This window comes from Thermobia domestica, chromosome 2 (assembly GCF_964235325.1).
Source record: "Thermobia domestica chromosome 2, izTheDome1.hap1.1, whole genome shotgun sequence".
Classification (NCBI taxonomy): Eukaryota; Metazoa; Arthropoda; class Insecta; order Zygentoma; family Lepismatidae; genus Thermobia; species Thermobia domestica.
The window spans coordinates 386,212,071-386,227,397 of record NC_137455.1 but is presented as its reverse complement, the minus strand read 5'-3'; the positions used below and the strand labels follow the sequence as shown (position 1 = coordinate 386,227,397).

The 15,327-nt window shown below is 35.3% G+C and overlaps 1 protein-coding gene across 5 annotated transcripts in view; it reads right to left on the bottom strand.

Moving 5' to 3' along the window:
- Nucleotides 1-437: 437 nt before the first annotated feature.
- Nucleotides 438-15,327, bottom strand: part of LOC145678894 (coronin-2B-like) — a 244,502-nt gene continuing 229,612 nt past the window's right edge. For 4 of the 5 annotated variants that reach the window (XM_081749481.1, XM_081749479.1, XM_081749480.1 and 1 more), the window contains 4 exons: nt 14,796-14,993; nt 7,961-8,065; nt 5,671-5,793; nt 438-3,937 (listed from right to left, as the gene is read on the bottom strand). In XM_081749481.1, the coding sequence (XP_081605607.1) occupies nt 3,809-3,937; nt 5,671-5,793; nt 7,961-8,065; nt 14,796-14,993 (555 nt within the window). In that variant the 3' untranslated portion in view covers nt 438-3,808. The remainder of the gene's footprint in view (nt 3,938-5,670; nt 5,794-7,960; nt 8,066-14,795; nt 14,994-15,327) is intronic. The other variant, XM_081749482.1, reaches the window with a different exon arrangement.

Sequence of the window (15,327 nt, the reverse complement as noted above, 5' to 3'; positions counted from 1 at the left end):
TTGTTTAGTTTCAATGCCGTGCCGTGGAAAATCAGTGCCCGGGGTGAGAATATACAACAGCACCCCCGTACATATGAGTGAAGTCGACAGACCAGACGCGAAGCGCCACCATGGTGGGTTGGCGCGAAGCAGAAGAAAATTTTCAAAAATAAACCCTGGATATCCTTGATTTTGAGCACTTTTTATTATTTTTTCGTTTTATTTTATATATATATATATATATATATATATATATATATATATATATATATATATATATATATATATATATATATATATATATATATATATATATATTTTCTTTTTTCCTCCGAAATTTTGCGTCCCCTTACTTCGGCGCCCGGAGCCGTCGCCCCACTCACCCCCTTTCCCCCGGCACGGCACTTCACTGATTAGTTTATATTACTACTTCTTAATACAAAAATACAAAAGATAAATAAATTTCACGATGAACATTTTATTTACTTCTTTGCGACATACTCTCTGACAAGTTGGAGGAGAAAAGGGTAAGCTTACAGAATGAAATTTTGGAAATAGTTGCCACACAGCAGTAGACACAATCTAAATTTATACCCTTTTTTAAGTTAAAAATTCACATAACAATTAGTCTTACCTTTTAAAACATAGAAACATAATTTCACATTTGTAACAATTACATTCAAGAAGTGTAACAGACATCTCAGACGAAATTAACAAAAGATTACAAATCATATACATTTGTATGCGAAAATAATATTCACAATACAACGTCAACAAATATGTTTCTTGAAGCTGCACATTCATACGCAATATCATTTGTTACATAACATTACAAAACATCCAAGATTTTTCCTTTTTAAGCAAAACTATTATATTTCAAAAATTCCGACCAGAATAAGTATTCTGAGGTATATTGCATGCGAGAGATTTCAGGCTCCTGTGGTATTAAGTTGTGGGAGGCGCAGTTGATACCTACTTAGCCTACTTCGAACAACTTAAGATTTGTGAGGCAAACTCTGTGCATAGATTCGAAACAACTCACGACACGTTTGAAGAAACTCAACACCAACAAGTTACAAAGTTTAGCTCGTTTTAATGAATAATTAATAATAGAGAAACTAAAATTATTGTTAACAATATTTTGAAAGAAATTAAAAATTGCATTTGTTAACATACCATGATGCTTTAAAAAACTGGATGATATGTTTATGAAAAAAAAAAATAATAATTTGTACATTATCTATCAAAACTATTCATATTGTTTTATTGTTGAGATAAATGCGACTTATATTCTTTGTCATTTCCAAGAATATGTCTGCCATTAATTATATATATATCATCCACATGTACTTTTACTCTATACGATTTTCTATCTACGACTCCTAAACTGGGCTATAACATCATATGCTTTAACAAGTACCACATTTTATTTTAATATTTATTTGTATCACCCAGGTTTGTTTCATTCATTTAGATTTATTATTTCATTTATTTATTTATTATTTTTTTTTAATCTTAAAAGCAACATATCATGCTTCCAGCATAAAGCTAATTCGCCAAAACATTTCCAAAATAAACTGTGTGCATATTTTCAGCTGACGTTTATCTAAAAAGTAGAGATGAAAGGCGGAAAAGACTGGCTACCGAATTGTAACTCTATTTAACTGCATCTTTCATTTTTTTTAGATCTTTCACTAAACATAAATAAATTTAATAATTAATCCCATTTTAAAAATTTTGATATCATAATTTTCACTACGAAATCATCTTCATTCGTATTATATTTCTCTAAATATACGTATTAAATCGATATATTTCACACTGGAACCTTATTTTCCTATTTGTAATTTTAAGTTGATAGTTTTCATTTGAAAATGTCATTTTCAATGTTTATTTTAATTATTTTAATTAGCTTGCTGATGTGAAAAGGAAAGTCTCAATCATGTATGATCCACTACTTTCATAGAATGAGAATTGTTTCTACTGACTGCAATTGCTGGTGCCAATCTTTCCTAAGGCTAGTACAAATAACTGATGCACTTAAGCTTCTACAGTTCTTTGCATCTTCAAAACTAATCGACCCAATTTGGCTGCTATAAACAATGCCAACATAAAAGAGAAAGTTTCTTTGTCCAAAAATCAGTGGTAAGTCTTTAGTACTACTCCTAAAAGGTAAAGTAAGGAACAGAAGACTCTGATTTTCAATTTATTATTATTAATTTCACAAAGGAAAACCCATTTCCTAAGAATATATCATACGAGATCTGAACAAAATCACTTTTACATATCGACGAATACAAATATTGTATGTCGTAAATTTAGGACACACTTTTTTTTTTTCGACAGTTCTTCCATTTATGATTTCAAACCACAAAATTTAAACCAAAAAGTGCTTTCTTGACACTTTAAAAATATCATCATCTCTTATACTGTTTGCTAGCTCTTATTACGAGGAATTCACCAAACATTACCTGTACAACAATACAATTACTGCAGAAAATTCTAGCTTTTAACAACACACAACAAAACTTGTATCTAATTTATATCCTTACGTTGTGTCACGGTTATTAACAAAATAATATATATTTATGTATAAAAATTAGCTACAGACGATAGAACACGACAACAAATATGAGAAATGAAGTATAGATATTTAACAATTACAGATAAATTGTGAACTTAGTATAGTAATTATGTTCGATGTTTTAGCAAAAGAAAAGTCATCCGAATATACAATAAAATAGAAATTTACCTTTTTCTACAAAAACTGAAATCTAAAGATTCCACCTAATTCGAAAACTCTACATAATCTGCGAAGAAGAAACAAAGGCAGTTGCTCTATTTGGACAATAGAATCGCAGGGGCACATAACTTCAACATCTATTATATATACTCTTTACAAATGAACCAACGACGAAATACAATACATTGATCAAAGCCAATGAACGTAAATCTTAGATCTTTTTTCCCCCCTTCCCAGTCCACCCCCTCCCCCGTTTCCAAACCCTAAAAGTCTTCCATCTTAAAACCATGTGCAAACGCATCAATGCGTGTACACGCAGTGTACTTTGTGCGGAAAGCAAGTAAATCATAATATCTTCTAATGTTTGTAAGTACATTAATTTGTCATACATTTCTTTTCTTAAAAAATTAATACTTTTTTTGTCGTAAATGTGAGAAATGATTGTGCTCTAAATGTTCTTTTGAATATATCACGATTAAGCCGAAGCACGCGCAAAATATATAGCTTTCTCACACACACACACAGAAACATACATGGTTTATTCACCCAAGGCACTCGCATCCAAAAAGCTTCAGTCTTTCTCTTTATTATTTTTTCTGTTTTAAATTCATTTTAAACAAAAAGGAATATACACTTATTACTTTTGCGCAAAAAAATAGTCGCCTTCTAAAATGCATATAAAACAACAAATACATTCTTTTCTCATTCTAAGATTTTTCTTTCGATATAAGAATCAAAACATTTCCGTTTGTACACATGTATATTCTGCAAAGCTGCCGTTTTTGCTGCACATGATTTCCTCCAGGAACAATAAAAAGCGAGCATGCAGTGTTCAATATTTATTTGGTTCCATAAAAGTTCGTTTTAATAAGCACACTTTACAGACGTACTTGTGAAATCTATGTATACAGAGGACGATAAAAAATACTGATTTGTATCTGCATGCTATCCCTATCTCACGAAGCCTTTTAAATCTAAACACACCACACAGCTTACAACGGAGAACAGCGGCTGAGAATCAGGTAGGCTTCCAAAGTGCAGAGGGAGAGAGTTAGGAAAAACTAATTGAACATTTGCCCTTGTACATTACTTCAGCTTCGTGGCAGTGAGTTTCTGGATCTTCTCTTCCAACTCTTTTATCCTTTTTTCCTTCGTCACCAGCTGATTCTTCAGACATTTGATTTCCTCACATTGTCTATTGTACGCTTTTCGAAGCTGCAATAGATAAAAATGTTTAAAGAATAAATTATACGAGTATATTACATGATTATTAAAGACTGTGAATTCATGCATGTTTATAATACAGTGGACTCTCTTTAATTCGAAGTCCAAGGGGACACGAAAAAACTTCGAATTATCCAAAATTCGAATTATCCAACAACATTCATTTTCACTCGTAACAACAAAGAAACCAAAGTGCTGTGCATCAAAAACATATTCATATGGTGTAGAGTTTACCTTTAAAGCAGCTTATTATTTGCATGATCAATTACCGCAAACTAACGAACGACATTGACTCCACATAATTCAAGCTACTTGTACAATGGAAAATACGTATATTTACGTACAACACTACAACATAACTTGAATAACCCAAACAATTAAACACCAGTAACAATTTGAATATTCTGTTCTCACTTTTAAGAAGTCGTAAACCTAGTTTGTTTAAATTTCATTGTTTTTGTAGGTCAAATCTTGAATTTCATGTATTGCGTGGAATACGATATTAATAACATTTGGTTGACTTTATCAATAATTCATCTTAAATTTTCAACCAATTCTGAAACAAGATGAGATTGGCACACGCTCTCTATCTTTACTTCTTCCCTAACTCACCTTAATCTTTATCATTACATAGATTTTCTATTTATCTTCTGTATTACTCTTTCCTATGGCTGTATCTGGATAACTGAAAACACGTTAAAACTGTATTTCTCTGTTTGCATCTGTCCAACATTAAAAAAATTCAACTGTATTTACTTCGAATTATCCAAAACATAGGTTCAAAAGTTCGATTTAACCACGATTTTTTACTATTGTTTTCAATACAGTTTTCAAGGGGAATGGACTTCTGTTCGAATTATCCAATATTTCGAATTATCCAAGTTCGAATTAACAAGACTCCACTGTAATTTGTAAACGTATTCTTTTATTTAAGCGCCTAATATTTAACGTACTATTAACTGTACTGTTTCGGTATACACTGACACCCTTCTCAACAGATTGGGCAACTCATTGACAATCCATGTCGCTTCTCAGAATTCTTCTCGTTCTATTATGTTAATATAATAATTCTTTACTAGTAAAATACCTAATTAACTAATTAGGCAGTAGCATTATTAACTATTTTTTTGGATGTTTCTTGCTACTTCGTAATACGTTAGTGAAGTACAGAGTCAACACCTCCAGCGGTAGCAATAATGCTCAGTGCTGTATAGAGTCATTATAAATACTAACAGATTTTACTATTATAATAATAATTATTATTATTACTATTTATAATAAAAATATCAAACAAGATAGCCCTAGACGTTCAGTAAAGTGTGCCATCAATCAAGAAAGGTTGAAAACCACTGGCCTAGTGTTTAACACGAGTAAATGAAGTTTTCGATTTTGGTGTCCGAGACCAGGATTCGATTCTAGATAGTAGCATACATGGTTCTGATCCCTCATCAATATAAACTAACAAATAAATTAAACCAGGAATTCACTCACCCATTTCTGAAGGAGCTTGAAATTTCGAGAATAAAAATTTGACTGTCCAATATTTGGGATTGCAAATTACACATGATATTTTCACAACGGTTTTTATCTAGTAATAATGAAGAAAGTAATGTAGTTCCGCACAAGGAATGGCACTGCATTACTAAGACTTGAAAAATTCTTAATCCTGTCATATACTGAAATTTTAATTCTACTCTGTGTAGAAAGAAAAATAAAAGTCTTACCTCATACTCGTTCTTTGGACTTTCGATTATCTCCACCTCTCTCTCCTCCCCGAATGTATAAGAAGATTGTTTGTAGGCTGAAGAATCGTTGTCTATCACCAGATTGCTACTCAAACCATTCGTCTGTTAGAAAAATATACATATTATATGTAACATATATAGTGAAACCTGTCTACATGAGCTATCGGTTCCATGAAAAGTGACAAACTTACAGAAAATAAGTGAGTTTTAAAGCATAAACTACTGCATATTGTAATACACGTAGCGGCTAATTACATTGCTTAATATAAGTTTTGTAAGAACACATAGGCAAACATTTCTGAATAATTTTACACATTTTATACATTAAGAAAAGCAATGGCCCTAGTACACTTCCTTGTGGTACTCCTAATTTTATTTTCTTTGTATCTAATTTGTAGTTACTTATATTGCTTAGTTTATCACAATGAGAAATATGAACAGCTTGTTGTCTTTTGCATAAGTACGATTCAAACCACTTGAGGTTTACTCCTCTACTACCATACTTAAGTAACTTTGCAGAAGCATATTATGATCAACAGTTTCAAACACTCTACTTAAGTAACAGAATAAACTTAATGTGTAGTTTTTATTATCAAACGGGGCATATACAGAGGTTGTTCACCCTACGTTCCATCCTCCTCCTGGACAGAATGGACTCACCCGACCTGGCTCATGGCGTCCTGCAGTGTTGTGCAGTGGCTTCCTGGGAACGGAGTTGTGTTTTTCCGCGCGGACGACAATAACGCACAAAACAGGACCATTGTTGTGACTGTTGTGCTAAATTTGCTTCCAAGTGTGTGGGTTTTTTTTTCGCTCTGTGACCAAAATGTCGCCCAAACTAAGCCGGTTTTGGGAAGGCTATGTTGCGGCTCTTTATTACGCCCACTTGAGTGTTTCTATCATTAGAAAACAGTGCAAGAAGAATGGTTGCAATATCAGTTTAATTGGAATAAAAAATGTTATTAAAAAGTACAACGGCAACGAAGCTCCACCATTTGGATCACCAACGAAATTGCCTAGGAAGTGGGAATGCACCAAGGCCACCTCCACCATGCAGAGGAAACTTCGCAAAATGGCAATGCAAGAAAATCCGCCAAAACAAAGGTGCATGGCTAATCGTCTTGACGTGTCTTTGGGGACTTGAGCCGGACGTTACACTATCAACTCAAGCTGGAAAAAGTCATGAAAGCTCGCGGCCATCTTCTCACGGATGCCCACCAAAAGGAACGAAAGTGTAACGCTCGGAAGCTGTACGAAAGGCATCTGGCAAAACACAGGTGGATGTACGTCGTAACGCTCGATGAAGCATGGATTTATCTTTCCGACTGCGGCAAACCGAGAGCCATCATGTACGAGAGAAAGGCGCCAAGAACTTCAGAAGGTGGGTCCGTGTCTGTAAAGAATCCTTCCCAAAAGGGTTCATGGTCGTTACTGGATGAGGTTACCAAGGTAAACTGAAGATTCGTAGGGTGGTGAAGAACTGCAAAATAAATTCACAGTATTTTCAGGAGCAGATCATGCGGCCAATCTACGATCATGAGATTCCAACAATGTACGGAAATGACGGTAATCCGATGCGCATTCACATGGACAAGGGCTCATCACATACCTCACGATCGTCCCTCGCATTCTACAGGGAGATGGAGGAGGCAAGTGGTATACAGGTGATACCTTTCAATGAGGTACATGTTAAATCTCCAGATGCAAGTCCTATGGACGATTGTGGATTTGGATTGCTGAAGCGGGCTTTGGGAAAACGGCGTGTGACAACTGTGGAAGAACTTTAGAAAGCTGTGCAAAGGGAATGGGACAAGATTCCCCTCTCAGTTTTTCAGAGAAGCCTATTACAGTGGAAATTATGCTGTCAGGCTATTGTTAGGAACCAAGGAAAACACATCGAGCACTTACGGACCTGGCGCCATGGATTCTTCTAAATTTTTAGGTAAGTCTGAATTGGCCAAATGTAGACTGAACAACCTCTGTATATTTTGAACATAAAGTTAGTAACAGACGAATAAAGACGTTTCAATGAGGCTAATATCCAAGATAGTAGCCGAGTCAACAGCTGTATATCTCTAATAACTACCTTCAACTACTTTACAACAGTTATTATGTTAGGGACATCTATCTATAAATACAGAAACGATGCGCCTAAGTAAAAAATACAATACAGCACAACTAACTAAAATAAGTTTTATAAATTGCAGTTTTTATTAGTAACGGAGATGACGTTACTAATAAACACACCCAGAACAATTCGTTTACTAACCTGATTATTAGAAATATTGCCCCACATCTGCTGAATCTGATGAAATTTTGTGCTCTGGTTCGAACTAGTCTTCTGACTTTTCTCAGACTGTGTTATGCTCCTCATCTGTAGTAGGAAAGAAGTAAGGTTTAACAATTACACAATCAGCAGGATTTCATTCGATAGACAATATATTGGGACACTTTGGTAGTAGAAATAACATAAGTTAATATCCATAAAGCCAATAATTTAAGATGATCCATAGTTTGCACTACTGTTAGTCCACCGATATCCTATTAGATGGACATGGTGGCTCTGTGGTGTTAATTTCTCATGCAAGGGATTTCTGGTTCAATCCCAAGCCATGTGAGTTTGCTCTAGACAATATAGTATTCGTAGGTTTTCTCGGGGTTCTTCTACATTCTCACTTCATTAATTCATTTCATAATCAGTCACTTTTATTATTAATTATCCGTCTCCTTTAACCTACTGAACATAAATGTGCGATGTAAAAACAAAACACTTTTCGGTTTCCTCGAATATCACATCTAACTCAACGTCCAAGTTCTCCATCGCAATTCAAAACCACAGAACTTTTATTATCCATTATTCGCTCAATCTCCAAACCTCCACCACTAAAATCATCCTAGCCTCCACAAATGATACGTCATTATACATCAATATTCCATTTATCCTAAGTACCCTTGAAAAGTTAACTAAATACACGCTATGATAGCGTAGTCGGTACGGCGCCAACTTACCAGCCGGAAGGCATGGTTTCAATTCCCGGTCAGGACGGTATTTATTTATCGTTTTACCCTTGTTCAAATGTGGCTCAGAGGATCTTCTAGCCTTTGTAAAACGGATATGGGACACCTAGAGGTAAAGGCGGCCGAAGCGTCAGTTAAATACATCTCTTGTGTGTGTGCCGAAGTTTGGGTAAGTGTGGAGCCTCGCCCCATACACCCACATGGATTTTTATGGCCTGTCCCGAATAAAGGATGTATCTTTACCTCTCAGCCTAACTATGAACCATTTCACATTCGAAAATAGTCACTATCTACAAATCAAAGGCATTGCATTGGATGACTCACTCATACGCCAATCTTTTTACAAAACGTCTCAAACAACTAATTCTTCGCCAGTCCAACACCAATAAATTATATTTTCCTAATATGGGCACATCTCCAACCAGTATTATTGCTATAGGCCCAAAAGTCAAACCCTCCCTTAAAAATGCACTTGGTCCTTAACCCAAACCGCCAATTTCCTTTATATATATACGTCACACTTGAGAACTAACGCGCCCAAATTACTGTTCACCAGTAATGACAAACTTCATACTTCAAGAGTTTCAACTTCACTACACTAAACATTCCCTTCCCCTATGCCACGGTCATTTCGAAAATCCATACTTGTTCTACTACATCACTCTTCAACACCTACACACTCAAAATTCTCTTGCCAGCATAGTCCGTAACTAACTTAGTCATTAAAAAAAATTATCAATCGTGAGAACGCAGCTACAGTACTACCATTATCATATTGAGTTCGAAAGCCAACATTCACCATCATCATCTTTCTACTTCTTCTCTCCCGTCAGACTAAGTGTCAGCAAAACAGCTGTGTGTGTGTCCATATTTCTGTCTATTACTGGTGACTTATACTTACAATTTATATGTATTACTTCGGTGTGAAATCAGGGTTGAATTTAGCAAACGCTAGCTTTAAGCTCGGGCCCTCCTAAGTCAAATATAATTCACATAAATCCTTACCTTGGAGCCGCAAATGCACAGGTAATTTAAGCTACCATGCTGTACCATTTATGTAATCTGATGGGTGGCACCCTGGGCAAAACTTGTATTTGGATAACTTACGGATATATAACAATAAAAAAATAACATTTTTTTTTTCACTGAAGTAGAAAGATTGTTTTTTCCTTAAAAATCTTAATTTAAGTTCGTACTGAAACATAGTGGCCCCTAGGAAAATATTTGAATGAGTGTGTATGTCGTAGTCCATGTATGTAAATTGCTTTACTTTTTATTTCATCCTCTCCCGATGACAATTTATAATTACATTCACTTACACCTGACTTTATACTTACCTTTTTTTTTTTTTTTTTTTTAAAGGATGAGTATACACAGAATGTTTCAAAACAACACCGACGATACCTGACATTAAGATAAGACAAAAAGTATAGACCAACCTGGGCGCACAAATGCTTTCTTTCGGGATTGCCGAAAACGTGAAAAATGAACTTTAAAGACCCATAGCTCCAACACTATGGGACCTACCATAGTCGGGCCAAGACTTCACTTAAGAAGTAATATGTGTCCTATCCAAAAATCCGTGTTTCAGAGTCCTGCGGTGCTTATGCAACAATTTATGTAGAGGCAGTTTGGCTACAGGCATATACTTTGAAGTACTCACCAACTACCTCTATAAACATTGTTGCGGAAGTACCACATAATTCTAAACCATGGATATTTGGCTAGGGCACATACTAGTTTCTAAGTGAAGTCTTGACCCGACTACGGTAGGTCCCATAGTGTTGGAGCTATGGGTCTTTAAAGTTCATTTTTCACGTTTTCGGCAATCCCGAAAGAAAGCATTTGTGCGCCCAGGTTCGTCTATACTTTTTGTCTTATCTTGATGCCAGAAATCACCTCCAAAATGTTGACGGTGTTGTTTTGAAACGCCCCGTAAATACCTTTGTATTGATATCACAAACCAACTTACCTTCATAGAATATATTCTTAAAAAATCCGCCACCGCAATTCTACATTAATACATTGAATACAGCTGTTTCTAAATGTAATTATATTTATATACAGTACATGTTAACACTTTTTGTTAAAAACGGTAAAGTTAGAAAAATAAGAAACATCGTAATAGAGAAAAAAAGCCAGTTACAGAAGAAAGAGTAGTGCTACGCAAGATGACAGAATATAGAAGACCGATATTTACTTTAATATTTCTTACAACCATTTACATTATAAATTTAAATATTTATCAAAAGGAAATAATGAAGGAAAAAGAGATATATGTCGTAATTCTGAAGTAATTCAGACATAATTACTTGAAAATCTTTCTTCAACTTTAACACTTGACATTTATTTCCCAAGGATACTTACTACTTATTACATATACTAACTAGGGATGAGTCCAAAGTTGAACCTTGAATCTGGAGACAACCTATATATTGTCTGAAAGGATCTGTCGAGCAAGTGTCAAAACAAGTTTCAATTCCTTGCTCGGAAATGACTCCACCCCTTTAGAACTGGAAATATACAGAACAGCTTTATCTATCTGTCTTATATCAAAGTACTCTGCACGACTAGTCGATTAAGAATATAATATGCACTACCCAAATATATCCTATATCAAGGTAATAAAACCAAAAAGTTGATTATTTCGTTATAAATATCCTATATTAGTGACCATCAGTATCACGCCGTGGAGTGATCGTGAGACGGTGTGAGAGTTACGTAGCCCTCACACCTTAAAAACAAAGGCCAAGTCCTGACAGCACAATCTTGCCAGGACCGTGACGTGTGAGTTGCATGACTCACACATAGCGAAAAACTAAAACCAATTCCGGCAAACAATATCCAGCCGAAGCCTTCTTCCCCCTCATTACCTGGGCCTTATCGTGGCTAGACAGCTTAAACCCTGAAGGGTGACCAATTGGGTTTATATAGATACAAAGAAAGAGCTGTTCGGATCGAATAAATGAGCTCAAATTACTACCATGACTAGTTTTCATCTAATTACCGACTCAAAATCTGTTGAACGTTTTTGTACCATGTGACCCATCAAACAACTCGTCTAGGTGAGCAGTTGACGAATATATAATGACCGTACTGATCTGACAACGTATGTAGGTGAAATCGTGGAAAATACAGAAACTGAAATACGTACATAGAATGTGTCCCATCTAGCCATAATAATGAGTCACATTAGTTGTGATACCAAATGACTTTGTTGATGGGATATTATGGATATGCTTTTTTTTTTCAGCTTTATAGGTCCACTAATATAGGATATTTACAGTGAAATAACCTTCTTTATTACCTTGATATAGGATATAATTGGGTAGTGCATATTATTTTCTTAATCTACTAATCATGCGGAGCACTTCGATATATAGGACACACAGGTCAAGTTGTTCTATATATTTTCAACTTTAAAGTGGTGGGATAACTTTCGGGCACGAAATAGAAACCTGTTTTGAAACTTGCTCGAAAAATCCTTTCAGGTCATCCCCACATTCAAAGTTTAAATTTGGACTCATCCCTAGTACGTACAGATCTCATATAATCTCCGTGTAAGAAAGGGACACAAAACTACAATAAACATCTTTTCTCTACAAAAATCACTGAAGGCACTATTGTATTAGAAAATTTAGCATTGGGTGCTTTTACAAGAATAATTTCAATTCAAAAGTACATTTTTCCTTTTCCACTTTGATATAATTTCATCTATAGTTAAAAATCAGATATATAAGAAAATCGATTATCGCCTTCAATTCTTCAAATATATTTTGATATCGGGATCGGAGCGAATTTTTTTCATTTTATAACTGATGATGATTTTTAAACATTATCAGTTCTTCCTTCATTATTTCCTTTTAATTCAGAAATGGATTTACTTGCTCTTTGATTTTAGCCATTTTAGAAAGCAAAATCTTAAGCACCATTTACACCAGTATTTACAGTATCATTGTTTACATGTTCATTATCTTTGGCACAAAATGCAAAATATTCCAAGCTTTTATAGGTTAATTCTTTCGCTAAGCCTATCAACATTGTTCTGTGAAAGATAGCAAGTGTACTTCACTCCCATTTTAAAAGGGATGAATAAGATAAAGTTATTATAACGCTTCCGAAAAAAAAAAAAAACATTGGATAGATGATGATGATGACGGGGAAAAAAATGAAAATGGAATTTTTGTTTTACGTCCCACGTTTACCGGCTAGGCTAAAGAAGACGGTGATGGTGAGAAATGAATGAAAATGGTGGAATGAAGAAAGTGGCAGGAAACGGGAGAACCAAACCCCAAGAAAACCCACGCACATAGTGTTTGTCCACCAGAAAGCTCACTTGGCGCGAGCTGGGATCGAACCAAGGACCCCGCACCAGAGACAAGGGAAGGAGACAATGAGGTACGTAAAATGCAAAAGCATTGAGAAAATACCCAAACTGAAAAAATACAAGAGGGTCGATCCATACGAAGTGGTCCAGGGCAGGTTGTAAAAATTTGAGTGTGATAAACCTTGTATACGCTAAGGTCAATAACACTATTACGCTGTCGTATGTATAAGTGTTCCTGAATGGCGCCATCTTTGTTGTCGATGGAGTACCAATTTTTGAATTTGCAAGCGTTTACGAAAACTACAAACGTACGACGCACGAATCAGACGAACACCAAACAAAAACGTATGTTTACAGGAGAGACTGAAGTACATGGAGAATATATATATTCTTGCTTCTAAATAAATATGCTGGGTTGCAAAACAATACGTGAAATTACCAGAAAAAGTACAGAAAATTACACTTTTAAAGGGGTTGTATGTTGGAATCGCATAAAATGGAGAGTTCGTAAATTTTGTGTTGAATGTATTGCATGTAAAGAGTCTGCAGAAATATTCACAGCTATGATACTACTGGCACTGCAGATTTATGGTGGTCCGAAAGTTGAAATTTGTGATTTTGACGCCATTTTGGGGGCGTAATATCTCAGGAGAGCAAAGTGCTAAAAATTGCTGCTTATGCCACAAAGTAATTCTGTATGTGAATAAACTATTGCAAAAAAAAATTAGGACTGATATTACATGGAGAAAAAAGTGAAAACATGGTAAAAACGAGGAGAAAGCACGTGCGTGACGATGGTCGTAGACCGGAAGAATTTAAATCTTAGGATATGTTTCACGCTAGATCTCAGAAACTACGCATGGTGCAACAATTAGGTCCGCTTTCGTTTGCATTCAGTTGTGCAAAAGCTTGCGAGTGGCATTTGTTCCGTCTTTCTAGCTCCATGATCATTAGCACGTCTATATGGAAGAGGGGGTTAGCTCCCCCCTTGCACCCACGACACCCATCACCTAAGTGGACCGCGGTATTAAGGCACTCAATGTATCAGCAAAGGGTCATTGAAATCCAATCCCAGTTATGGAAGTTAATGTGTTCACAAGGTTGCTTATATAGGATAGATAGACGCTTTACATCTAATTTTACTCTTGCTTCGTAATGTTTCGAAAAATCTTTTTTTTTTTTTTTTTTTTTTTTTAATGAAATTAAATCTTTGAATTTAACGTCCCTCGATTATGCCCTTTTGACTAAGTGAGACAATGATTAAAGCAAGTTAACGATGTTGGAAGAATTGACCGAATAAGAAAGTGGGAGGAAACGGGAGTACGCCGAGAAAATCCATGGACACGATGTTGTCAATCACAAACTTACTTGGGCGGGGATCGAACTAGGGACACCACGCACCGGAGATAAGTGCTCTATCACTGAGCCACCGTGACCCCCCCTCCCCAATCTAATCTTTAACTACTCACGAAGAATGAAACATTTTGCACAATGATCTGTCCATAAAATTTTACATATACAAGATTTCTATATTAAAAACTGTATTAATCATAATAAACTACTGTAATGCCCAATCTAAAGTTGATATGTAAGTGTATAATACATGGTAGTTTATTAACCAGAAACCAGAACAACCATACACCGCTGAGCAGGACAAAACTTACGATAAAAATGTATTTAAATAAAAGTGCCATATCCCACTCTGTTACTCCATCATACCACTTTCCCAAAACAAAATTACCCGATTAGCTTTATTTACCAAACTGTCATTTTCTCCGCCACGACTCTGCTGTTCCAAGAATTCAATAATCTTGTTAATTTTTTTGGAGTTTTCCACTTGATCTGGAACTGGGGGCGCATTGTTCTGTTCAATGTTTATTGGTTCAACATTCATTAACATGTTGATCGTATTCGGTTCGTCATTGTACGTAGAGTTATCGAAAGACGAGTCAATCTCCTGAAATAATAATGCAAACATTATACCTTTACAAGGGAGTGATGCGAAATGCGAAATGTGTGTTTACATGTAGAACTGTGCGCGATTGTGATGCTCACTCCCCCACAGCGAAGACACAAACTGACCATCCATACATTGATATCTTTGGCACAAAACTGACAATACAATTCCACAAGAATGCAGGACACAAATTATTAGAGCTTACACGCTACGTTCAACAACATACCATTACAAGAATTCAATTCAAAATAATATGAACAATATGTCCAAGAATTTACATCAACACAATATGTCCACAAACATTACGATGTCCGTTTACAAACTCAGATTTTTT